General features: G+C 37.7%; 1 protein-coding gene across 1 annotated transcript in view; it reads right to left on the reverse strand.

Annotated features, from left to right (window-relative positions):
- Positions 1-5,769: 5,769 nt before the first annotated feature.
- Positions 5,770-26,425, reverse strand: part of RPGR (retinitis pigmentosa GTPase regulator) — a 70,809-nt gene continuing 50,153 nt past the window's right edge. Inside the window, exon 18 of the mRNA XM_082864767.1 lies at positions 5,770-6,370. Coding sequence (XP_082720893.1) covers positions 6,161-6,370 — 210 coding nt within the window. The 3' untranslated portion in view covers positions 5,770-6,160. The remainder of the gene's footprint in view (positions 6,371-26,425) is intronic.

Below are 26,425 nucleotides of genomic sequence, written 5' to 3' on the forward strand. Positions count from 1 at the left end.
CACAGAAAAAGCATTTGATAAAATTCAACGTCCATTCATGATAAAAACTCTCACCAAAGTGGCAGAAGGAACATATCTCAGTATAATAAAAGGCATTTACAACAAACCCACAGCCAACATAATACTCAACAGTGAAAAGCTGAAAGCCTTCCTACTAAATCCAGGAACAAGACAAAGATGCCCACTCTCACTACTTCTATTCAACATAGTATTGGAAGTTCTAGCCATAGATATCAGACAAGAAAAAGAAATAAGAGGTATCCAAGTTGGAAGGGAAAAGTGAAACTATCACTATTTGCAGATGACATGATACTCTATATAGAGAACCATAAAGACTCCACACAAAAACTATTAGAACTAGGGAATTCCCTGGTGGTCAAGTGGTTAGGACTTGGTGCTTTCACTGCAGTGTCCCAGGTTCAATCCCTGGTTGGAACTAAGATCCTGCAAGCCGTGTGGCATGGCCAAAACAAACAAACAAAAACTATCAGAACTAATAAATGAATTCAGCAAGGTAGCAGAATCTAAGATTAATATACAAAAATCTGTTGCATTTCTTTACACTAACAATTAAATACCAGAAAAAGAAAGTTAAAAAAAAACAACAATCCTCTTTAAAACTGCATCAAAAAAATACCTAGAAATAAACTTAATCAAGGAGGTAAAAGATCTATATGCTGAAAGTTACAAAACTCTGATAAAGGAAATTGAAGATGATTCAGAGAAATGGAAAAATATCCCATGCTCTTGGACTGGAATAATTAATATTGCTAAAATGGCCATACTACCCAAAACAGTCTACAGATTTAATGCAATCTCTGTAAAAATACCCATGACATTTTTGACAGAACTAGAACAAATTTATATGGAACCACAAAATTTATATCCTTATATGGAACCACAAAATCCTAAAATTTATATGGAACCACAAAAGACCCAGAATTGCCAAAGCAATCCTGAGGAAAAAGAACAAAACTGGAGGCATAACCCTTCCAGACTTCAGACAATACTACAAAGCTACAGCAATCAAAACACGTGGCATTGGCACAAAAACAGACAGAGATCAGTGGAACAGAATAGATAGCCCAGAAATAAACCCACACACCTATGGTCAATTAATGTATGACAAAGGAGGCAAGAATAAAGAACGGAGAAAAGACAGTCCCTTCAACAAGTGGTATTGGGAAAGCTGGACAGCTACATGTAAATCAATGAAATTAGAACACTCCATCACACCGTATTAAAACATTAACTCAAAATGGTTTAAAGACCTAAATATAAGACATGACACCATAAAACTCCTAGAAGACAACATAGGCAAAACATTCTAGGACATAAATCATAGCAGTATTTTCTTAGATCACTCTCCCAAGGCAAAAGAAATAAAAGCAAAAATAAGCAAATGGGACCTAATAAAACTTAAAAGCTTTTGCACAGCAAAGGAAACCATCAACAAAATGAAATGACAATCTATGGAATGGAAGAAAATATTTGCAAACGATGCAACTGACAAGAGGTTTATATCCAAAATATACAAACAGCTCATACAATTCAGTATCAAAAAAACCCAAACCCAATAAAGAAATGGGCAGGAGACCTAAATAGACATTTCTCCAAAGAAGACATATATATGGCCAACAGGCATATGAAAAGCTGCTCAACATCACTAATTATTAGAGAAATGCAAATCAAAACTACAATGAGGTATCAGCTTGCACCAGTCAGAGTGGCTATCATCAGAAAGTCTACAAATAACAACAAGGTCCTACTGTACAGCACAGGGAATTATATTCAATATCCTGAGATAAACCATAATGGAAAAGAACATAAAAAAGAACATAAAAAGAACATATATATAACTGAATCACTCTGCTGTACAGAAGAAATTAACACAACATTGTAAATCAACTATACTTCAATTAAAAAAAAGTATATCACACACAAAAAGTCTACAAATAAATGCTGAGAGGGTGTGGAGAAAAGGGAACCCTCTTGCACTGTTGGTGGGAATATAAATTGGTGCAGCCACTATGGAGAACAGTATGGAGGTTCCTTAAAAAGTTAAAATAGAACTACCATATGATCCAGCAATCCCATTCCTGGACACATATCCAGAAAAGATGAAAACTCTAATTTGAAAAGATACATGCATCCCAATGTTCATAGCACCACTATTTACAATAGCCAAGACATGGAAACAAGCCAAGTGTCCATGAACAGATGACTGGTTTAAGAAGATATATATATCTTCTTATACACACACACACACACACACACACACACACACACACACGCACACACACGAAATATTACTCAGCCATAAAAAAGAATGAAAAAATGGCATTGCAGCAACATGGAGTAACCTAAAGAATATCATACTAAGTGAAGTAAGTCAGACAGAGAAAGACAAATACTATATATCACTTATATGTGGAATCTAAAAAATAATACAAATGAACCTATACACAAAAGAGAAACAGACTCAAAGACCTAGAAAACAAACTTACAGTTACCTAAGAAGAAAGGGAGAAGGGGAGGGATAAGTTAGGAATATGGGATTAAGAGATACAAACTACTATACATAAAATAGATAAGCAACGAGGATTTACTATAAGCACAGAGAACTATATTCAATATCTTGTAATAACCTATAATGGAAAATAATCTAAAATACACACACACACACATATCTGAATCAGTTTGCTGTAAACCTGAAACTAACACACTATGTAAATCAGTATTCAATTCAAAAATGAAAGTTTCAATTTAATTAAAAAGTTTTCCCAAATTAGTTTACACTTTTATATAATTTTTGTAATTCTTAATTACTCTCTGCAGTAAATTACATAATTATACCAATTAAGGAGTTAATATAAATCTGATGCTAAGTTGGAAATTATAAGTTACCTAAAAATATAAAATCAAATATTCCTATGTATAGAACTTTAATGATTTTAAGCAATTAATAGACTGAGATATTATAATAGAAAACTTCTGTTGTAATAAACACACTCATAGGGAAAATTCTGTAACTTTTAGAAGTACTGTGCTACTATCTAGACAAATTCTAAACAAAGTACTTGTAAAGATTACTTCTGAGAAACTTCAAAAGCTTTTCTAGAATATAAAAAAATTTTTTTTTCATCTTGGGATAGATGTTAACCACGAATCAGATAAGATTTTTCTTAAAATAAAAACATATTAATGTCATTTAAAGTTAGATATAGCTCTCTAGTCCACTGCTAACCTTACCTTTAAGATATCTCATTTATCATAATACACATATTATACATACCAGATGAAAATGAAAGCAAATGGAACTAGTTGGGAATGCAGCTTGGCCTGGTCAGATAAGATTTCCTGCTGTAGTTTTCGTAAATAATTTTAGGGTTAGGATAACATTTCCTGACGTTTCAGTGATTAGGACTGTGTATTAACATTATGCCAAAGTAGTCATCTGTCACAATTGTTGGAGGGACTGCTATTAAGCCCGTTTGTCTGTTGTCTCTTAACTTCAATGTAGCTTCTTCCAGCAGAAACATCTTACTTTATTGTATTCAATACAGTTACACTCCATCATCCTCCCCCAACTCTCCACACTCCCAAGAAGGCTTAGTATGCATTTGTATGCAATAAAAAAATTACCTTCTTAGTAGAATCATCACTTTTCTAATTAATTCTTTAACTCTCATTTCCTGCTTAAAATCTGAGGCCAAACTAGGGAAGATTACAATTGAGATAAATCCAGGGCCTAATTAATTATTTCAACATGTTTTCCTTGTAAACAAACTCCTCTTGCCAAAATAATGTATTTTGTTTAAAACAGAGGTCACAATTTGCCCTTTGTGGGCAAAATTGGGCCTGCAGCTATGGTTTGGCTCTCCCTGTTTATGTACATGCATGCACACATGGACATGTACACGAATGAGTTGTCTATATAAAAACCTGCATTTCCACCTTCTTTTTAAAATGGCTGAGGGGAAGCCGCCCGGCTAGCTCAGTCAGTAGAGCGTGAGACTCTTAAAATGGCTGAGGGTCTGGCAACACTGGGCCCAGTATTGAGAAACAGCAATTACCAGGAAGAACAGATTGGCAGCAGCTCCATTATGCTTATCTGTTTAGCCTCTGAAAATACTTCAGTTATGCGATCCCTGGTTTAAATGTAGTTTTTGTTAAATTTAATAAAATATCCCCTCATTCCTGAGATGAAGACTCCAATTTTCTGATTTGAGAGAGGCCCTTTCCCAGAATAAAACTGATGTTAGTTTCTACTGCTGCATAACAAATTACCATAAAGTTAGTGGATTAGAACAACATATAGTTATTATCTCATAGTTTTCATGGGTCAGGAGCCTGGGTACTACTTAGCTAGGTCCTTTGCTCAGGGCCTCACAAAGCTGCAATCAGGGTGTCAGCCAGGTCTATGGTCTAATCTGAGGATTGGGTTCCTCTTCCAAGCTCACTGGTTGTTGGCAGAATTCAGTGCCTTGCAGTTGTAGAGTAGAAGCCTTCAGATCCTAGAGGCTTCTCACCCTGGCACATGGCCCTCTCCATAATATGGCAGTTTGCTTCTTCAAGGCCAACAGGAGAGCATCTCTACTGCTTTGAATTGCTCTGAATTCTTCCAACTCTGACATCTAGATCTTTTTTGAAAGGGCTCGCCTGATTAGGTCAGGCCCACCTAGGATTATCTCTCTTTTGCTTAAAGTTAACTCATTAGGAATCTTAATTATATCTGCAAAATATTTCATCTTTTCCACATAATACAACATAAGCAATGGAGTGACAGCTCATCATATTCACTGGTCTCCCCTACTCTCAAGGGGAAGGGATTATTCAAGGCAAATATACCAGCAGGCAGGAACCTTGGGGGCCATTTTAGGATCCTGCCTATCACAACTGGCATGTCTTAGTATTACTGTGAGTTTCACTTCCACTTGGCTTCTATAGTTTATATTTTGGCAAAGTATTTTTACAATACTGTACTAGTACTATAGTGGCAATAGCAAAATTTTTTATTAAACTTACCTTTAATAAAATTAGAATTCCACTAAATGTAATATAGGAGACTATTTTGTAAGATTTCAAAATCACATCTATTCTAGACTAAAATCCTTACAGCCTTTGTACGTGAAACACAAAGATGGAGTATTTTTGTTTTGTTTTGTTTAAATGGGGCAATGGTCACTGTGATTGAATAAGCAAATGTTTTAGTCAGAAGTTAGAATGGGAAAAATGAAGGTAGTTTGATCAATTAAATAAGTAGCATCTGTGAGCACAGGAAAGCAATGTTTCTATTAGAGCAGACTTAGCAGCTTTACCCTTCCTATTCCTTGTGGCAGAGCACTGTGTGACACAGCCAACCTTAGTTACCACTGTCAGTGCTAGAGACAGCTGCAATGAGCCAGTCTGGCTGTGTCCGGTTCTCCTAGACTGGTGATCTGTGGCATGGTCAAACAGTGCAGATAATCTGCAATGTTTTCGTGTCAAATCACCTCCCTAAAGAGAGGAGCGGGAAGCAAAGAAATTTCAACACAGTTTCTCCACAAAGATGTCCTGTTTATACAGTTGCCCCGATACTTTCTTTACTCAAAGGGAAATGCATTTTGCATCTTTCAATATTTTAAAATTAGATTTTTTTTGCCCCTGTTTTGTCAACTGATAACTCCAAGTACCTCCAAATTTTATTCATATTCACCCATTTAAACAGTGCAACCGACCAGCTATAGTTTATTAAAATATGTTCATTAAAAACAATTTCGACTCCGTTTTTGAAAATTGCAAATACATTAAAAACTGTTAGTGTCATGAGATTGCAAATATTGCCTTATGAAATTATAAAGCAGTAAAATTTGGTAAAAACTATGAAATATCTTAATTTAAGTTTCACATATAAAAATATATTTTATATTGCAACACTGAACAGTTAAGGCCACAACGCTTGAAGGAGAGTCTGAGATACACATATTCTGAAATTGCTTGTCAAAAATATCAGCATTTAAATAAATATCAAAACTGGTCATACTATTCAAACCAAATAAAACACGTTCTTAAGTTATATCTTTAAAAGTTTGTTATTAGAAACTTTCCGTCAGAGCTCAAATGTTTTTCAAGTATAAATTACAATGGGCATGGTGACCATGAAAACATAAACATATATTCACAGTATTATGCAAGATTTTGACCTTCTCTCCATATTTGGGGGTGAGGTATCCTGATGATTTTGCCCCATGTGCTTCTTGTTGGCATCTTTCTTATTCTTTTTAAAAGCTATTTTATCTCCTATTGATTTTATCTCTGAGAGTGGCTCATTATTATTCTGCTTTCTACTTCTCTGGCTTGTCAATGACATCCTTTTAAAGAGGAAAATCTAGAAAAAAAAACACACACGCAGAGAATTCATTTCAGTAAGCGAAACAGTCACTTAACAGTATTTAGGGGGTATAATTTTCAACAAGTCTTAACATTATTTCATCACATCTTTATGAGGCACCACAATGGTACAGTCTTAGCATCCACCAGCCTTTTTTCTTTTACCAATTGCAATCATGATTCTTCCCTAAAACAAGACCTTTCAGGGTTTACCCTTCAACACTATCAGTGCTTTGGTAATATGTTAACATTTTTCTTCAAAGAACAAATTTAGTATTTCACTTTGTTTTGTCATAAGAGAAAAAGATGAAAACCAGCATCTTCTAGAGGACATACCTCCCCATTCCTGTAGATCAGAACTTCTGGCAAAGTGTTAGGTGCTGCCAAATGATGGGGGTGGGAGCCCCAGGGGTCTGAGTAGGCAGGTGGATATACAGACCTGCTCCTCAGGGGAGGCCAGGGCTGTGGACAGGCAGAATGCAGATAACAGCTGAAGAGACGAAAGTAGACTCCATAACCCAGGGATTCCAGGTGGGCAGAAGAGAAAACAGAAGAAAAGAGACTGAGGAAAAGCCAAGTGTGAAAGGTAGGCAGAGGAAGAGGAGCCAGCACTGGGGACTGAGTTTTGTAGGAACAAAATCAGGAAAAAAAGGCAACTCAGAAGTCAGGGGAGGAAAATATCAAGAAGAGAGTGGCCAACAAGGCACATGCAGGAGACATCAAGGAAGATGATAACTGAAAAGTTCCAAATGATTTAAGCCCTTTGAGGATTTAGCCAGAGAGAAAACAGGATTCCTAAAGAATGACAAAGTAATGGTTTTGACAAGATGCCAAAACTAAAGAACAGCTGAAGATCTGGCTCCTTCAGAAATTAAAATGGTGCGAATAATAATAGCTTGCCTTTAGCCTTAAAGAATGGAGGAACTAGAATGAAAAGTTGTAACCCAAAAAGTTAGCCTAGATAGAGTCTATGAACTAAAATGGGAGAATTCCTGTTCCTGCTATTGTGTAGGAATATACACATCTTGAAAAATTCTGCCACTACAAAATGCCAAGAAATGCTTTAGAAGTATACAAAATATAATTTTATAATGTGTGGGTAAGCTCACATAAAATGAAGGGAAATCCCTGTGGGACAAAAAAAGAGGGAGCAGGAAGCCTCAGGGGTGAGTTGAGTACTGAAATGGCTTTTACTGATCTCATAACTTCAACTCTTGGATTTTAACAGATTTGATCTCACAAAATATGGAGAAATGGAACTGAGACTCCTATGTAAAGTGGGGACCCTCTGAGAACTAGGCCTTTAATGTAAGTCCACCTACAAACAATGGAAGAGAACAAAATAACATGTCTCTCTCAGCCTAATGATGTTTTCCTAATGTGAGTTTGGGGTTCACATGTACGGTACTGGTGGAAAACCCTTAACTGAGACATTGACTAAAAGCTGTCCCGAAATGGTAACACCCAGGGAAGCTAACAGAATTTTATATAAATTCTCTATGGATGGACTTACAGTAATCTAATCTTTAAAGAATTTCCACAAAAAGTCCTGGTTGAACATGAATTTACAATCCAAATTTCAAAACACAGAAGGAAACAAGACACCACTAGCAAGCCAGCCAAAGCAACAAACAGATTTAGACTCCGGAGGATGTCTGACATTGGAATAACTAAATACAGAATATAAAATAAGTTTGCTTAAATTATTTAAAGTACTATAATAAAAAACAGGGTACTAGGTAAACAAAACAAGGTAAAAGATCAGATTGATTTGAAAAAGAATCAAAATAGAATTTCACTTCAATATGTGAAAAACATAACTGAAATTAAAACTCAATAAGGAGGTTAAATAGCAGATTAGTCTCAGATGAAAAGATACTATGAAACAGACAAGCTCTGAAATTTCCCCAAATATCACTTAGATACAGAAAATATAAAAGTAAAAATTAAGAGACATAGATAACAGAATAAAAAGTTTTATTATACTTGAGCTCCAAAGAGGAGAGAGGAAATATTCAAATATATAATGGATGAGAATTTTCTTAAAATGATGAATGACATGAATTCTCAGATTCAAGAGTCATAATGAATTGGAAGAAAGTTAAAATAAAAAAACCTCACATCTAGGCATCTCATAGTGAAATGAAGCACATCAAAGACAAACAATGTAAAAAGCAGCCAGACAGAAATGACAGATTATATGTGAAGTTACCAGCAACTATACTAAAGCAAATTTCTTAAGAGCCACAATGGGAGCAGATACTAAAAGAAAATAACTGTCAATCAGCCATACCACCATTAATTTTCCAGTGAGTAGCAACTGCAAAAGTTAACTTCAGAACGAAATTTATGGCAGTAACTTCCAAAGGATTTCTTCAGGAAGAATAAAAAACACTCTAGAAGGGACATCTGAGATGTGAAAAGGAATGGTGAATAAAGAAAGCGGTATAACAAATAATGATATTTGATTGATGAGGTTAAAAAAGTTCATAGAATACTCGATACAATAACATGTAAAATGGGAAAAAAACGAGTGATAGGAGAGAAAACTCTTCTAAGATCCTGGTAATATTTGGGAAAAAGGAACATTGATTAGCTTTAGATTTTAGGTACATGTTAAAAAGTATAAAGTCAGAATCCACCTTATAGGCCATTTTACAAGAGACACATCTAAAGTACAAGTAGAAGTATAAGAATGAAAAAAGATATATTAGGAAAATGCTAACCATAGGAAAACTAGTATAGCTATAATAATATTTGATAAAATAAAGTAGCATTTTTTTAGGAACAAAGAAGAATACTACCAGTGGTTAGATAATAGACTTAAACCTAATGATATCAATAATTAGATTAAATATAACTGGTCTAAATGCTCCAATGAAAAAGGCAGGGCCTTCCCTGGTGGCGCAGTGGTTAAGAATCCACCTGCCAATGCAGGGGACACGGGCTCGAGCCCTGGTCCGGGAAGATCCCACATGCCGCGGAGCAACTAAGCCTGTGTGCCACAACTACTGAGCCTGCACTCTAGAGCCTGTGAGCCACAACTACCGAGTCCACATGCCAATACTATTGAAGTCCACATGCCTAGAACCTGTGCTCTGCAACAAGAGAAGCCAATGCAATGAGAAGCCCGGGCACCACAACAAAGAGTAGCCCCTGCTCGTTGCAACTAGAGAAAGCCTGTGCGCAGCAATGAAGAACCAATGCAGCCATAAATAAATAAATAAATAAATAGGCAGAGGTTTCCAGATTAGATAAAAAAGCAAGACCCTGGTGCTCCAGCAAATGGTGAAAGCTCTCTCAGATATCTACATCTCAACGTGAACACCCAGCTCCACTCAGTGACCAGCAAGCTACAGTGCTGGACACCCTGTGCCAAACAACTAGCAAGACAGGAACACAACCCCACCCATTAGCAGAGAGGCTGCCTAAAATCATAAGTACACAGACACCCCAAAATACACCACCGGATGCGGTCCTGCACACCAGAAAGACAAGATCCAGCTTCATTCACCAGAACACAGGCACCAGTCCCCTCCACCAGGAAGCCTACAAAACCCACTGAACCAACCTCCCCCAATGGGGGCACACACCAAAAACAATGGGAACTACGAACCTGCAGCCTGTGGAAAGGAGACCCCAAACACAGTAAGTTAAGCAAAATGAGAAGACAGAGAAATACACAGCTGATGAAGGAGCAAGGTAAAAACACAACAGACCAAACAAATGGCAAGGAAATAGGCAGTCTACCTGAAAAAGAATTCAGAGCAATGATAGTAAAAGATGATCCAAAATCTTGGAAATAGAGAAAATACAAGAAACGTTTAACAAGGACCTAGAAGAACTAAAGAGCAAACAAACAATGACGAACAACACAATAAATGCAATTAAAAATTCTCTAGAAGGAATCAATAGCAGGTAACTGAGGCAGAAGAATGGATAGGTGACCTGGAAGATAAAATAGTGGAAATAACTACTGCAGAGCAGAATAAAGAAAAAGGAACGAAAAGAATTGAAGACAGTCTCAGAGACCTCTGGGACAACATTAAACGCACCAACATCTGAATTATAGGGGTCCCAGAAGAAGAAGAGAAAACGAAAGGGACTGAGAAAATATTTGAAGAGATTATAGTTGAAAACTTCCCTAATATGGGAAAGGACATAGTCAATCAAGTCCAGGAAGTGCAGAGTCCCATACAGGATAAATCCAAGGAGAAACACGCCAAGACACATATTAATCAAACTATCAAAAATTAAATACAAAGAGAAAATATTAAAAGCAGCAACGGAAAAGCAACAAATAACATACAAGGGAATCCCCATAAGGTTAACAGCTGATCTTTCAGCAGAAACTCTGCAAGCCAGAAGGCAGGGCAGGACATAGTTAAAGTGATGAAGGAGAAAAAACCTAAAACCAAGATTATTCTACCCAGCAAGGATCTCATTCAGATTCAATGGAGATATTAAAATCTTTACAGACAAGCAAAAGCTAAGAGAATTCAGCACCACCAAACCAGCTTTACAACAAATGCTAAAGGAACTTCTCTAGGCAGGAAACACAAGAGAAGGAAAACACCTACCATAACAAACCCCAAATAATTAAGAAAATGGTAATAGGAACACCTATCAATAACTATCTTAAATGTAAATGGCTTAAATGCTAGAAACAAAAGACACAGACTGGCTGAATGGATACAAAAACAAGACATGTATATATGCTGTCTACAAGAGACCCACTTCAGACCTAGGGACACATACAGACTGAAAGTGAGGGGATGGAAAAAGATATTCCATGCAAATGGAAATCAAAAGAAAGCTGGAGTAGCAATTCTCATATCAGACAAAACAGACTTTAAAATAAAGACTATATGTTTTATTATAGTAAATAAAGAGACAAAGAAGGACACTACAAAGAGACAAAGAGGGACACTACATAATGATCAAGGGATCCATCCAAGAACAAGATATAACAATTGTAAATATTTATGTACCCAACATAGGAACACCTCAATACATAAGGCAATTACTAAGAGCCATAAAAGGGGAAATCGACAGTAACACAATCATAGTAGGGGACTTTAACACCTCACTTTCACCAATGGACAGATCATCCAAAATGAAAACAAATAAGGAAACACAAACTTTAAATGATACATTAAACAAGATGGACTTAATTGAAATTTATAGGACATTCCATCCAAAAACAACAGAATACACTTTCTTCTCAAGTGCTCATGGAACATTCTCCAGGATAGATCATAACTTGGGTCACAAATCATGCACTGGTAAATTTAAAAAAACTGAAATTGTATCAAGTATCTTTTCCGACCACAACACTATGAGACTAGATATCAATTACAGGAAAAAATCTGTCAAAAATACAAACACATGGAGGATAAACAATACACTACTAAATAACCAAGAGATCACTGAAGAAATCAAAGATGGAATCAAAAAATATCTAGAAACAAATGACAATGAAAACATGACGACCCAAAACCTATGGGATGCAGCAAAAGGAGTTCTAAGAGGGAAGTTTATAGCAATACAATCCTACCTCAAGAAACAAGAAACATCTCAAATGAACAATGTAACCTTACATCTAAAGCAATTAGAGAAGGAAGAACAAAAAAACCCCAAAGGTAGCAGAAGGAAAGAAATCATAAAGATCAGATCAAAAATAAATGAAGGAAACAATAGCTAAGAGCAATAAAACTAAAACTTGGAGAAGATAAACAAAATTGATAAACCATTAGCCAGACACAACAGGAAAAAAAAGGGAGAAGACTCAAATCAGCAGAATTAGTAATGAAAAATGACGAATAACAACTGACACTGCAGAAATACAAAGGATCATGAGAGATTACTACAAGCAACTATATGCCAATAAAATGGACAACCTGGAAGAAATGGACAAATTCTTAGAAAAGCAAAACCTTCTGAGACTGAACCAGGAAGAAATAGAAAGCATAAACAAACCAATCACAATCACTGAAATTGAGACTGTGATTAAAAATCTTCCAACAAACAAAAGCCCAGGACCAGATGGCTTCACGGGCGAATTCTATCAAACATTTAGGGAAGAGCTAACACCTACCCTTCTCAAAGTCTTCCAAAATATAGCAGAGGGAGGAACACTCCCAAACTCATTCTACGAGGCCACCATCACCCTGATAACAAACCAGACAAAGATGTCACCAAAAAAGAAAACTACAGAGGGGGAAGGCGGAAGATGGCGGAAGAGTAAGACGCGGAGATCACCTTCCTCCCCACAGATACACCAGAAATACATCTACACGTGGAACAACTCCTACAGAACACCTACTGAAGGCTGGCAGAAGACCTCAGACCTCCCAAAAGGCAAGAAACTCCCCACGTACATGGGTAGGGCAAAAGAAAAAACAGAGACAAAAGAATAGGGACGGCACCTGCACCAGTGGGAGGGAGCTGTGAAGGAGGAAAAGTTTCCACACACTAGGAAGCCCCTTCGCGGGCGGAGACTGCGGGAGGCGGAGGGGGGAGCTTCGAAGCCGCGGAGGAGAGCACAGCAACGGGTGCGGAGGGCAAAGCGGGGAGATTCCCGCACAGAGGATCGGTGCCGACCGGCACTCACCAGCCCGAGAGGCTTGTCTGCTCACCCGCCGGGGCGGGCGGGGCTGCGAGCTGAGGCCGGAGCGCAGGGAGAGGACTGGGGTTGGCGGCTTGAACATAGCCTGAAGGGGTTAGTGCACCACAGCTAGCCGGGAGGGAGTCCGCACCTGCCGAAGAGGCAGGAGACTTTTCCTTCCCTCTTTGTTTCCTGGGGCGTGAGGAGAGGGGTTTAAGAACGCTGCTTAAAGGAACTCCAGAGACGGGCGCGAGCCGCGGCTAAAAGCGCGAACCCCAGAGACGGGCGCGAGCCGCGGCTGAAAGCGCTGAATCCAGAGACGGGCGCGAGCCGCGGCTGAAAGCGCGGAATCCAGAGACGGGCGGGAGACGTTAAGGCTGCTGCTGCCGCCACCGAGGGGCCTGTGTGCGAGCACAGGTCACTCTCCACACCCCTCTTCCACGGAGCCTGTGCAGCCCGCCACTGCCAGGTTCCCGGGATCCAGGGACAAATTCCCCGGGACAGCGCACAGCGCGCCTCAGGCTGGTGCAATGTCACATTGGCCTCTGCCGCCACAGGCCCACCCCACACTCCGTGCCCCTCCCTCCCCCCCGGCCTGAGTGAGCCAGAGCCCCCGAATCAGCTGCTCCTTTAACCCCATCCTGTCTGAGCAAAGAACAGACGCCTTCAGGCGACCTACACACAGAGGCGGGGCCAAATCCAAAGCTGAGCCCTGAGAGCTGTGAGAACAAAGAAGAGAAAGGGAAATCTCTCCCAGCAGCCTCAGAAGCAGCGGATTAAAGCTCCACAATCAACTTGATGTACCCTGCATCTGTGGAATACCTGAATAGACAACCAATCATCCCAAATTAAGGAAGTGGACTTTAGGAGCAAGATCTATGATTTTTTCCCCTTTCCTCTTTTTGTGAATGTGTATGTGTATGCTTCTGTGTGAGATCTTGTCTGTATAGTCTTGCTTCCACCATTTGTCCTAGGGTTCTAATCCGTCCATGTTTTTTTTAAATTTTTTTTTCTTAATAATTAATTTTAATAACAATATTATACTTTACCTTCGTTCTTTCTTTCTTTCTTTCCGTCCTTCCCTCCCTCCTTTAGACAACGAATCATCCCAAATTGAGGAGGTGGTCTCTGACAGCAAGATTTAGGATTTTTCCCCATTTACCTCTTTTAGTGAGGGTGTATGTGTATGCTTCTGTGTAAGATTTTGTCTGTACAGCTTTGCTTCCAACATTTGTCCTAAGGTTCTTTCCGTCCCTCTTTTTTTTTTTTCCTAAATAAGAATTTTTTAATTCAATAACTTTATTATACTTTATTTTATTTTTACTGTATCTTCTTTCTTTCTGTCTTTTTTCCTTCTTTCCCTCCTTCCTTCCTTCCTCTCTCCCTCCCTCCCTCCTTTCTTTCCTTCTTGCCTTCTTTCCTTCTTTGCTTCTTTCTTTCTTTCTTCCTTCCTTCCTACCCTCCTTTCCTTCTTTCTTTCCTCATACTTCTACTAATTCCCTCTACTTTTTCTCCCTTTTATCCTGAGCCGTGTGGATGAAAAGCTTTTGGTGCTCCAGCCAGGAGGCAGGGCTCTGCCTCTGAGGTAGGAGAGCCAACTTCAGGACACTGATCAACAAGAGACCTCCCAGCTCCACATAATATCAAACGGCGAAAATCTCCCAGAGACCTCCATCTTAACATCAGCACCCAGCTTCACTCAACGACCAGCAAGCCACAGTGCTGGAAAACCTATGCCAAACAACTAGCAAAACAGGAACACAACCCCACCCATTAGCAGGGAGGCTGCCTAAAATCATAATAAGGCCACAGACACCCCCAAACACACCACCAGACGTGAACCTGCCCACTAGAGAGACAAGATCCAGCCTCATCCGCCACAACACAGGCACTAGTCCCTTCCACCAGGAAGCCTACACAACCCACTGAACCAACCTTAGCCACTGGAGACAGACATCAAAAACAGGAGGAACTACGAACCTGCAGCCTGCAAAAAGGAGACCCCAAACACAGTAAGATAAGCAAAATGAGAAGACAGAAAAACACACAGCAGATAAAGGAGCAAGATAAAAATGCACCAGACCTAACAAATGAAGAGGAAATAGGCAGTCTACCTGAAAGAGAATTCAGAATAATGATAGTAAGGTTGATCCGAAATCTTGGAGATAGAATGGACAATAGATTGGACAAAATGCAAGAATCAGTTAACAAGGACCTAGAAGAACTAAAGATGAAACAAGCAACGATGAACAACACAATAAATGAAATTAAAAGTACTCTAGATGGGATCAATAGCAGAATAACTGAGGCAGAAGAACGGATAAGTGACCTGGAAGATAAAATAGTGGAAATAACTACTGCAGAGCAGAATAAAGAAAAAAGAATGAAAAGAACTGAGGACAGTCTCAGAGACCTCTGGGACAACATTAAACGCACCAACATTCGAATTATAGGGGTTCCAGAAGAAGAAGAGAAAAAGAAAGGGACTGAGAAAATATTTGAAGAGATTATAGTTGAAAACTTCCCTAACATGGGAAAGGAAATAGTTAATCAAGTCCAGGAAGCACAGAGAGTCCCATACAAGATAAATACAAGGAGAAATACGCCAAGACACATATTAATCAAACTGTCAAAAATTAAATACAAAGAAAGCATATTAAAAGCAGCAAGGGAAAAACAACAAATAACACATAAGGGAATCCCCATAAGGTTAACAGCTGATCTCTCAGCAGAAACCCTACAAGCCAGAAGGGAGTGGCAGGACATACTGAAAGTGATGAAGGAGAAAAACATGCAGCCAAGACTACTCTACCCAGCAAGGATCTCATTCAGATTTGATGGAGAAATTAAAAACTTTACAGACAAGCAAAAGCTGAGAGAGTTCAGCACCACCAAACAAGCTCTACAACAAATGCTAAAGGATCGTCTCTAGGCAAGAAACACAAGAGAAGGAAAAGACCTATAATAACGAACCCAAAACAATTTAGAAAATGGGAATAGGAACATACATATCGATAATTACCTTAAATGTAAATGGACTAAATGCTCCCACCAAAAGACACAGATTAGCTGAATGGATACAAAAACAAGACCCTTATATATGCTGTCTACAAGAGACCCACTTCAGACCTAGAGACACATACAGACTGAAAGTAAGGGGATGGAAAAAGATATTCCATGCAAATGGAAGCCAAAAGAAAGCTGGAGTAGCAATTCTCATATCAGACAAAATAGACTTTAAAATAAGGACTATTAAAAGAGACAAAGAAGGACACTACATAATGATCAAGGGATCGATCCAAGAAGAAGATATAACAATTGTAAATATTTATGCACCCAACATAGGAGCACCTCAATACATAAGGCAAATACTAACAGCCATAAAAGGGGAAATCGACAGTAACACATTCATAGTAGGGGACTTAAACACCCCACTTTCACCCATGGACAGATCATCCAAAATGAAAATAAATAAGGAAACACAAGCTTTAAATGATACATTAAACAAGATGGACTTAATTGATATTTATAGGACAGTCCATCCAAAAACAACAGAATACACATTTTTCTCAAGTGCTCATGGAACATTCTCCAGAATAGATCATATCTTAGGTCACAAATCAAGCCTTGGTAAATTTAAGAAAATTGAAATTGTATCAAGTATCTTTTCTGACCACAACGCCATGAAACTAGATATCAATTACAGGAAAAGATCTGTAAAAAATACAAACACATGGAGGCTAAACAATACACTACTTAATAATGAAGATATCACTGAAGAAATCAAAGTGGAAATCAAAAAATACCTAGAAACAAATGACAATGGACACAACGACCCAAAACCTGTGGGATGCAGCAAAAGCAGTTCTAAGGGGGAAGTTTATAGCAATACAAGCCCACCTTAAGAAGCAGGAAACATCTCGAATAAACAACCTAACCTTGCACCTCAAGCAATTAGAGAAAGAAGAACAAAAACACCCCAAAGTTAGCAGAAGGAAAGAAATCATAAAAATCAGATCAGAAATAAATGAAAAAGAAATGAAGGAAACAATAGCAAAGATCAATAAAACTAAAAGCTGGTTCTTTGAGAAGATAAACAAAATAGATAAACCACTAGCCAGACTCATCAAGAAAAAAAGGGAGAAGACTCAAATCAATAGAATTAGAAATGAAAAAGGAGAGGTAACAACTGACACTGCAGAGATAAAAGAGATCATGAGAGATTACTACAAGCAACTCTATGCCAATAAAATGGACAATCTGGAAGAAATGGACAAATTCTTAGAAATGCACAACCTGCCAAGACTCAATCAGGAAGAAATAGAAAATATGAACAGACCAATCACAAGCACTGAAATTGAAACTGTGATTAAAAACCTTCCAACAAAGAAAAGCCCAGGACCAGATGGCTTCACAGGCGAATTCTATCAAACATTTAGAGAAGAGCTAACACCTATCCTTCTCAAACTCTTCCAAAATATAGCAGAGGGAGGACCACTCCCAAACTCCTTCTACGAGGCCACCATCACCTTGATACCAAAACCAGACAAGGATGTCACAAAGAAAGAAAACTACAGGCCAATATCACTGATGAACATAGATGCAAAAATCCTCAACAAAATACTAGCAAACAGAATCCAACAGCACATTAAAAGGATCATACACCATGATCAAGTGGGGTTTATTCCAGGAATGCAAGGATTCTTCAATATACGCAAATCTATCAATGTGATAAACCATATTAACAAATTGAAAGAGAAAAACCATATGATCATCTCAATAGATGCAGAGAAAGCTTTTGACAAAATTCAACACCCATTTATGATAAAAACCCTGCAGAAAGTAGGCATAGAGGGAACTTTCCTCAACATAATAAAGGCCATATATGACAAGCCCACAGCAAACATCATCCTCAATGGTGAAAAACTGAAAGCATTTCCACTAAGATCAGGAACAAGACAAGGTTGCCCACTCTCACCACTATTATTCAACATTGTTTTGGAAGTTTTAGCCACAGCAATCAGAGAAGAAAAGGAAATAAAAGGAATCCAAATCGGAAAAGAAGAAGTAAAGCTGTCACTGTTTGCAGATGACATGATCCTATACATAGAGAACCCTAAAGATGCTACCAGAAAACTACTAGAGCTAATCAATGAATTTGGTAAAGTGGCAGGATACAAAATTAATGCACAGAAATCTCTGGCATTCCTATATACTAATGATGAAAAATCTGAAAGTGAAATCAAGAAAACACTCCCATTTACCATTGCAACAAAAAGAATAAAATATCTAGGAATAAACCTACCTAAGGAGACAAAAGACCTGTATGCAGAAAATTATAAGACACTGATGAAAGAAATTAAAGATGATACAAATAGATGGAGAGATATACCATGTTCTTGGATTGGAAGAATCAACATTGTGAAAATGACTCTACTACCCAAAGCAATCTATAGATTCAATGCAATCCCTATCAAACTACCACTGGCATTTTTCACAGAACTAGAACAAAAAATTTCACAATTTGTATGGAAACACAAAAGACCCCGAATAGCCAAAGCAATCTTGAGAACGAAAGAAGGAACTGGAGGAATCAGGCTCCCTGACTTCAGACTATACTACAAAGCTACAGTTATCAAGACGGTATGGTACTGGCACAAAAACAGAAAGATAGATCAATGGAACAGGATAGAAAGCCCAGAGATAAACCCATGAACATATGGACACCTTATCTTTGATAAAGGTGGCAGTAATGTACAATGGAGAAAGGACAGCCTCTTCAATAAGTGGTGCTGGGAAAACTGGACAGGTACATGTAAAAGTATGAGATTAGATCACTCCCTAACACCATACACAAAAATAAGCTCAAAATGGATTAAAGACCTAAATGTAAGGCCAGAAACTATCAAACTCTTAGAGGAAAACATAGGCAGAACACTCTATGACATAAATCACAGCAAGATCCTTTCTGACCCACCTCCTAGAGTAATGGAAATAAAAACAAAAATAAACAAATGGGACCTAATGAAACTTCAAAGCTTTTGCACAGCAAAGGAAACCATAAACAGGACCAAAAGACAACCCTCAGAATGGGAGAAAATATTTGCAAATGAAGCAACCGACAAAGGATTAATCTCCAAAATTTACAAGCAGCTCATGCAGCTCAATAACAAGAAAACAAACAACCCAATCCAAAAATGGGCAGAAGACCTAAATAGACATTTCTCCAAAGAAGATATACAGATGGCCAACAAACACATGAAAGAATGCTCAACATCATTAATCATTAGAGAAATGCAAATCAAAACTACAATGAGATATCATCTCACACCAGTCAGAATGGCCATCATCAAAAAATCTAGAAACAATAAATGCTGGAGAGGGTGTGGAGAAAAGGGAACACTCTTGCACTGCTGGTGGGAATGTGAATTGGTTCAGCCACTATGGAGAACAGTATGGAGGTTCCTTAAAAAACTACAAATAGAACTACCATATGACCCAGCAATCCCACTACTGGGCATATACCCTGAGAAAACCAAAATTCAAAAAGAGTCATGTACCAAAATGTTCATTGCAGCTCTATTTACAATAGCCCGGAGATGGAAACAACCTAAGTGCCCGTCATCGGATGAATGGATAAAGAAGATGTGGCACATATATACAATGGAATATTACTCAGCCATAAAAAGAAATGAAATTGAGCTATTTGTAATGAGGTGGATAGACCTAGAGTCTGTCATACAGAGTGAAGTAAGTCAGAAAGAAAAAGACAAATACCGTATGCTAACACATATATATGGAATTTAAGAAAAAAAATGTCATGAAGAACCTAGGGGTAAAGCAGGAATAAAGACGCAGACCTCCTAGAGAACGGACTTGAGGTTATGGGGAGGGGGAAGGGTGAGCTGTGACAGGGCGAGAGAGAGTCATGGGCATATACACACTAACAAACGTAGTAAGGTAGATAGCTAGTGGGAAGCAGCCGCATGGCACAGGGATATTGACTCGGTGCTTTGTGACAGCCTGGAGGGGTGGGATAGGGAGGGTGGGAGGGAGGGAGACGCAACAGGGAAGACATATGGGAACATATGTTTATGTATGACTGATTCACTTTGTTATAAAGCAGAAACTAACACACCATTGTAAAGCAATTATACCCCAATAAAGATGTTAAAAAAAAAAAAAAAAAAAGAAAACTACAGGCCAGTGTCACTGATGAACATAGATGCAAAAATCCTCAACAAAATACTAGCAAACAGAATCCAACAGCACATTAAAAGGATAACACACCATGATCAAGTGGGGTTTATTCCAGGAATGCAAGGATTCTTCAATATATGCAAATCAATCAACGTGATACACCATATTAACAAATTGAAGGAGAAAAACCATGTGATCATCTCAACAGATGTAGTAAAAGCTTTTGACAAAATTCAACACCCATTTATAATAAAAACCCTCCAGAAAGTAGGCATAGAGGGAACTTACCTCAACATAATAAAGGGCATATCTGACAAACCTGCAGCCAACATCGTTCTCAATGGTGAAAAACTGAAACCATTTCCTCTAAGATCAGGAACACGACAAGGTTGCCCACTGTCACCACTATTATTCAACATAGTTTTCGAAGTTTTAGCCACAGCAGTCAGAGAAGAAAAATAAATAAAAGGAATCCAAATCGGAAAAGAAGAAGTAAAGCTGTCACTGTTTGCAGACGACATGATACTATACATAGGGAATCCCAAAGATGCTACCAGAAAACTGCTAGAGCTAATCAATGAATTTGGTAAAGTAGCAGGATACAAAATTAATGCACAGAAATCTCTTGCATTCCTATACACTAATGATGAACTATCTGAAAGAGAAATTAAGGAAACACTCCCATTTACCGTTGCAACAAAAAGAATAAAATACCTAGGAATAAACCTACCTAGGGAGACAAAAGACCTATATGCAGAAAACTATAAGACACTGATGAAAGAAACTAAAGATGATACAAACAGATGGAGAGATATACCATGTTCTTGGATGGGAAGAAGCAACATTGTGAAAATGACTATACTACCCAAAGCAATCTACAGATTCAATGCAATCCCTATCTAACTACCAACAGCATTTTTCACAGAAGTAGAACAAAAAATATTTCACAATTTGAATGGACACAAAAGACCCCGAATAGCCAAAGCAATCTTGAGAACGAAAAACGGAGCTGGAAGAATCAGGCACCCTGACTTCAGACTATACTACAAAGCTACAGTCATCAAGACAGTATAGTACTGGCACAAAAACAGAAATATAGATCAATGGAACAGGATAGAAAGCCCAGAGATATACCCACACACGTATGGTCACCTTATCTTTGATAAAGGAGGCAAGAATATACAATGGAGAAAAGACAGCCTCTTCAATAAGTGGTGCTGGGAAAAATGGACAGCTACATGTAAAAGAAGGAGATTAGAACACTCCCTAGCATTATACACAAAAATAAACTCATTATACACAAAAATAGAACACTCCCTAGCATTATACACAAAAATAAACTCAAATAATAAATTAGAACACTCCCTAGCATTATACACAAAAATAAACTCAAATAAGCATTATACACACTCCCTAGCATTATACACAAAAATAAACTCAAAAATAAATAATATACAAAAATAAACTCAGCATTATACACAAAAATAAACTCAAAAAATAAACTGGATTAAAGACCTAAATGTAAGGCCAGACACTATCAAACTCTTAGAGGAAAACATAGGCAGAACACACATACATCACAGAAAGGTCCTTTTTGACCCACCTCCTAGAGAAATGGAAATTAAAAAAAAATAAACAAATGGGACCTAATGAAACTTAAAAGCTTTTGCACAGCAAAGGAAACCATAAACAAGATGAAAAGACAACCCTCAGAATGGGAGAACATATTTGCAAATGAAGGAACTGACAAAGAATTAATCTCCAAAATATACAGGCAGCTTATGCAGCTCAATATCAAAAGAACAAACAACCTAATCCAAAAATGGGCAGAAGACCTAAATAGACATTTCTCCAAAGAAGACATACAGACTGCCAACAAACACATGAAAGGATGCTGAACATCACTAATCATTAGAGAAATGCAAATCAAAACTACAATGAGGTATCACCTCACAGCAGTCAGTATGGCCGTCATCAAAAAATCTACAGACAATAAATGCTGGAGAGGGTGTGGAGGAAAGGGAACCCTCTTGCACTGTTGGTGGGAATGTAAATTCACACAGCCACTATGGAGAACAGTATGGAGGTTCCTTAAAAAACTAAGAATAGAATTACCATATGACCCAGCAATCCCACTACTGGGCATATACCCTGAGAAAACCATAATTCAAAAAGAGTCAGGCAGCACAGTGTTTATCACAGCTGTATTTACAATAGCCAGGACATGGAAGCAACCTAAGTGTCCATCAACAGATGAAGGGATAAAGAAGATGCGGCACATGTATACAATGGAGTATTAACTCAATCACAGAAAGAAATGAAATTGAGTTATTTGTTGTGAGGTCGATGGACACAGACGTAGAGAATGGACTTGAGTACATGGGGAGGGAGAAGGGTAAGCTGGGACGAAGTGAGAGAGTGGCATGGACACATATACACTACCAAATGTAAAACAGATAGCTAGGGGGAAGCAGCCGCATAGCACAAGGAGATCAGCTCGGTGCTTTGTGACCACCTAGAGGGGTGGGATAGGGAAGGTGGGAGGAAGGGAGACGCAAGAGGGAGGAGATATGGGGATATATGTATATGTATTACTGATTCACTTTGTTATAAAGCAGAAACTAACACACCATTGTAAAGCAATTATACCCCAATAAAGATGTTAAAAAAAAAGAAAAGAAAGAAAAATACAAATATACATATTTTTACCAAAGAAGATATACAGATGGCAATTAAGTACATGAAAAGATGCTCAACATCATATGTCATTAGGGAGATACAAATAAAACCACAACGAGATATCACTACACACCTATTCGAATAGCTAAAAATAAAAAAATAAAAATAAAAAAATGGTTCTGAAGAACCTAGGGGCAGGACAGGAAGAAAGATGCAGATGTAGAGAATGGACTTGAGGACACAGGGAGGGGGAAGGGTAAGTTGGGACGAAGTGAGAGAGTGGCATGGACATATATACACTACCAAATGTAAAACAGATAGGTAGCGGTAAGCAGCCACATAGCACAGGGAGATCAGCTCAGGTGCTTTGTGTCCACCTAGAGGGATGGGATAGGGATGGTTGGAGGGAGACGCAAGAGGGAGGAGATATGGGGATATATGTTTATGTATAGCTGACTCACTTTGTTATACAGCAGAAACACACCATTGTAAAGCAATTATACTCCAATAAAGATGTTAGGAAAAAAAGAAGCAAGATCCATCTGCATGCTGCCTAAATCAAATGTACTTCAAATGTAAAATCACAAATGGGTTAAAAGTAAAAGTATGTTAAAAGATGATAACTCTAATCCAAAGAAAGCTAAAGTGGCTATATAATATCAGATCAAGTAGATTTTAGAGCAAAGACTATCATTGGGTATAAAGAAGGTCATTTCATAATGATGAAGGAGTCAATTAATTAGAGCAGGTAACAATTCTAAACATTATAGAACCAAATAATAGCTTTAAGATACATAAAGCAAAAATTAATAGAAGTATAAGGGAAATTAGACAAATCCACAATTTATAGTCAGGGATTTTAATACCTCTCTTTCAATAATAGAACAAGTAGACAGAAAATCAGGAAGGATGGAGAAGACTTGAATAACACTATCAACCAACTTGACCTAACTGTCACTGACAGAACACTCCACCCAACCACAGTATTCTTCTCAACCTTCTTCTCAAATGAACATTTACCAAGATAAACTTGATTCTGGGCCATAAAATGTGTCTCAATAAATTTAAAAGGAATCAATTCAGACTAAGTATGTTCTCCAATTACAATGTAATTAAATTAGAAAGTAATAACAGAAAGATGACTGGAAAAATCTCCAGCAACACTGAAATTAAATAACCCATGAGTCAAAGAAGAAATCAAAGGGGAAATTAGAAAGTATTCTGAACTGAATGAAAATGAAAACACAACATATCAAGTACTTCAGGGGAAATTTATAACACAAAAAGCCTATAACAGAAAATAAGAAAGGTCTCAAATCAGTGATCTCAACTTCCATGTTAAGAAACATTCAACAAAATGTTGCTAAAGGAAATTTGAGAAGATATCAATAAATGAAGAGAAATGTCATGTTCATGAACTAGGAGACTTAATATTGTTAAAATGTTAATTCTTCCCAAGTTTATCTGTAGATTCAAAAACAACGCCAAATCAAAATCCCAGCAGGCATTTTTTTCATTAATTGACAAACCGATTATAAAAATTCACATGGAAGTGCAAAGAGTCTAGAATAGCCAAAACAAGTGTGAAAAGGAGCAAAGTTGGAGGACTAACAGTTCCTGATTTCAAGACTTATATCAAAGCTACAGTAATCAAGACAGTGTGGTACTGGCACAAGATAAACAGATCAAAGGAACAGAATACAGAGTCCAGAAATAGGCTCACACATAAAAACTCAATTGCTTTCTGACAAAGGTATGAAGGCAATTCAGTAGAGGACAGGCTTTTAAAAAAACTTTTCAAAAATGGTGCTAGAACAATGGGATGTCCATATGCGAAAAGAAGAACTTCAATCCATACCTTTACCATATAAGAAATTAACTCAAAATAGAATACCACTCAGCAATATAAAGGAATGAACTATTGATACACGCATGGATGAATCTCAAAACGGTATCAGTTATTTGCTGCATACAGCAGGGGGATGTGGGGTGTAGACAGGGATCACAGAGAGGCACAAAGAACCTTCTGCTGATAATGGCACTGTTCACTCTCTTGATTGTGATTATGCTTTCACAGCTGTATATGTATGTCAAAACTAATCAGATTATATACTTCAAATATGTGTAGTTCATTATAGGTCAATTATACCTAAATAAAGCTATTTTTAAAAAGCAGGGGAGTAATTATTGGGTGGGTCTGAAAGTGATAGTCTCAGGTATTAAGCCTGAAAAAACTGACAGCAACAGGATACCATATGTATAATTGACCTCAGATTTTCCTCACAATAGAGCAAAGCTAACTGTGTACTTGGGGCAAACGTGCTGAATTGTGCTGCCATGGTGAGTAAAGCTTAGCATCAGAGAAAAGGAAGCCATCAGGAAAGGCAAGAATCCACAGGTATAATTTTTGGTGGACAAATTCTCATCTCAGCCTCTTATATTTATGGTAGTGACAATGAATAAGAAATCTATTGACTGTGAACTGGCATGGGGAACTATCCGGGGATCTGCCATATTCTAGCTAGTTTCTGAGGGGTGGCACTGGATTTTTAACTTCTCTACCTGCAGCCTTTAGCCTTGTGCCTGGCACATAAGAGGCACCCAGTAAATATATGCTAAATAAACACATGAATAAACTAATTCCATGATGGGAAGAAATTATTATTAATAGCTAAAAAGCTTACTGCTTTTTTCAGTAGCTTACTTAGGTGGAAATTAAGCCAATAACACATTTTTCTTAGCAGCTAACTGTGGATTCAAATTTGCTACAGTTTGGAAAAGCAATATTTGGCGATTTCCAAATATAACAATCAGAAGATCTCTGCCACCAATTAAAATTATGGGTCCTAACCTGGCTATCTGAAACATTTAAAATCATCAAAACAAAATTCAATGGTGAATTCTGTCTTGTAGAGACCAAGAGTGTACTTCTTTCTTTTTTTTTTTTTTAAATTACCTTTGGAGTGGCTGTCTAATTAAGGGAAGGGATGTAAAATTTCAAACACATGCTTATCTTGATATGAGTAATGCATCATTTATTTTCCAAGTTTTAAAAACAGTTTGATTTGTTTGGCTTAGATGGTATAAATAGGTTAGAGACATTGTAGATTAAAATATATAATGTGGGAATGATTGAAAAAATTCTCATCTAAATCATCTATTTCCTTTTTAAAAAATATAGAATAACAAACTATTCTTTAAGTAGGAAATACATTTATTACTGCTTGACTTTTTAAAATATAATTTTCAATACTTTTTCTTTTCTTTATCCAAGGAAATGCACACTTACTGAATTATATTTTTCCATTAGGTATAAATGAGAATTTAAGCAGAATCAAAGTTTAAGACTGAATTTGTCAGCCTGGCACTCTGTATCCTGGCCTGGCCTCACCTTTGTCCCATGGACTGGTGGGGCTCCCTGATGCTACAGTAGGTGCCTGCCACACAGCATGCCTTCCCTGGCTCCGGCCTCTCCTGTCCTGCGTATCCAAATCCTACCAACTACGGACAATGCTGAAGACGGGAGAGCCTGAAAAGTTCCCTAAACTCGACCACGTATTCTACAAT

Source organism: Leucopleurus acutus (assembly GCF_964270905.1).
Source record: "Leucopleurus acutus genome assembly, chromosome: X".
In the NCBI taxonomy this organism is placed as follows: Eukaryota; Metazoa; Chordata; class Mammalia; order Artiodactyla; family Delphinidae; genus Leucopleurus; species Leucopleurus acutus.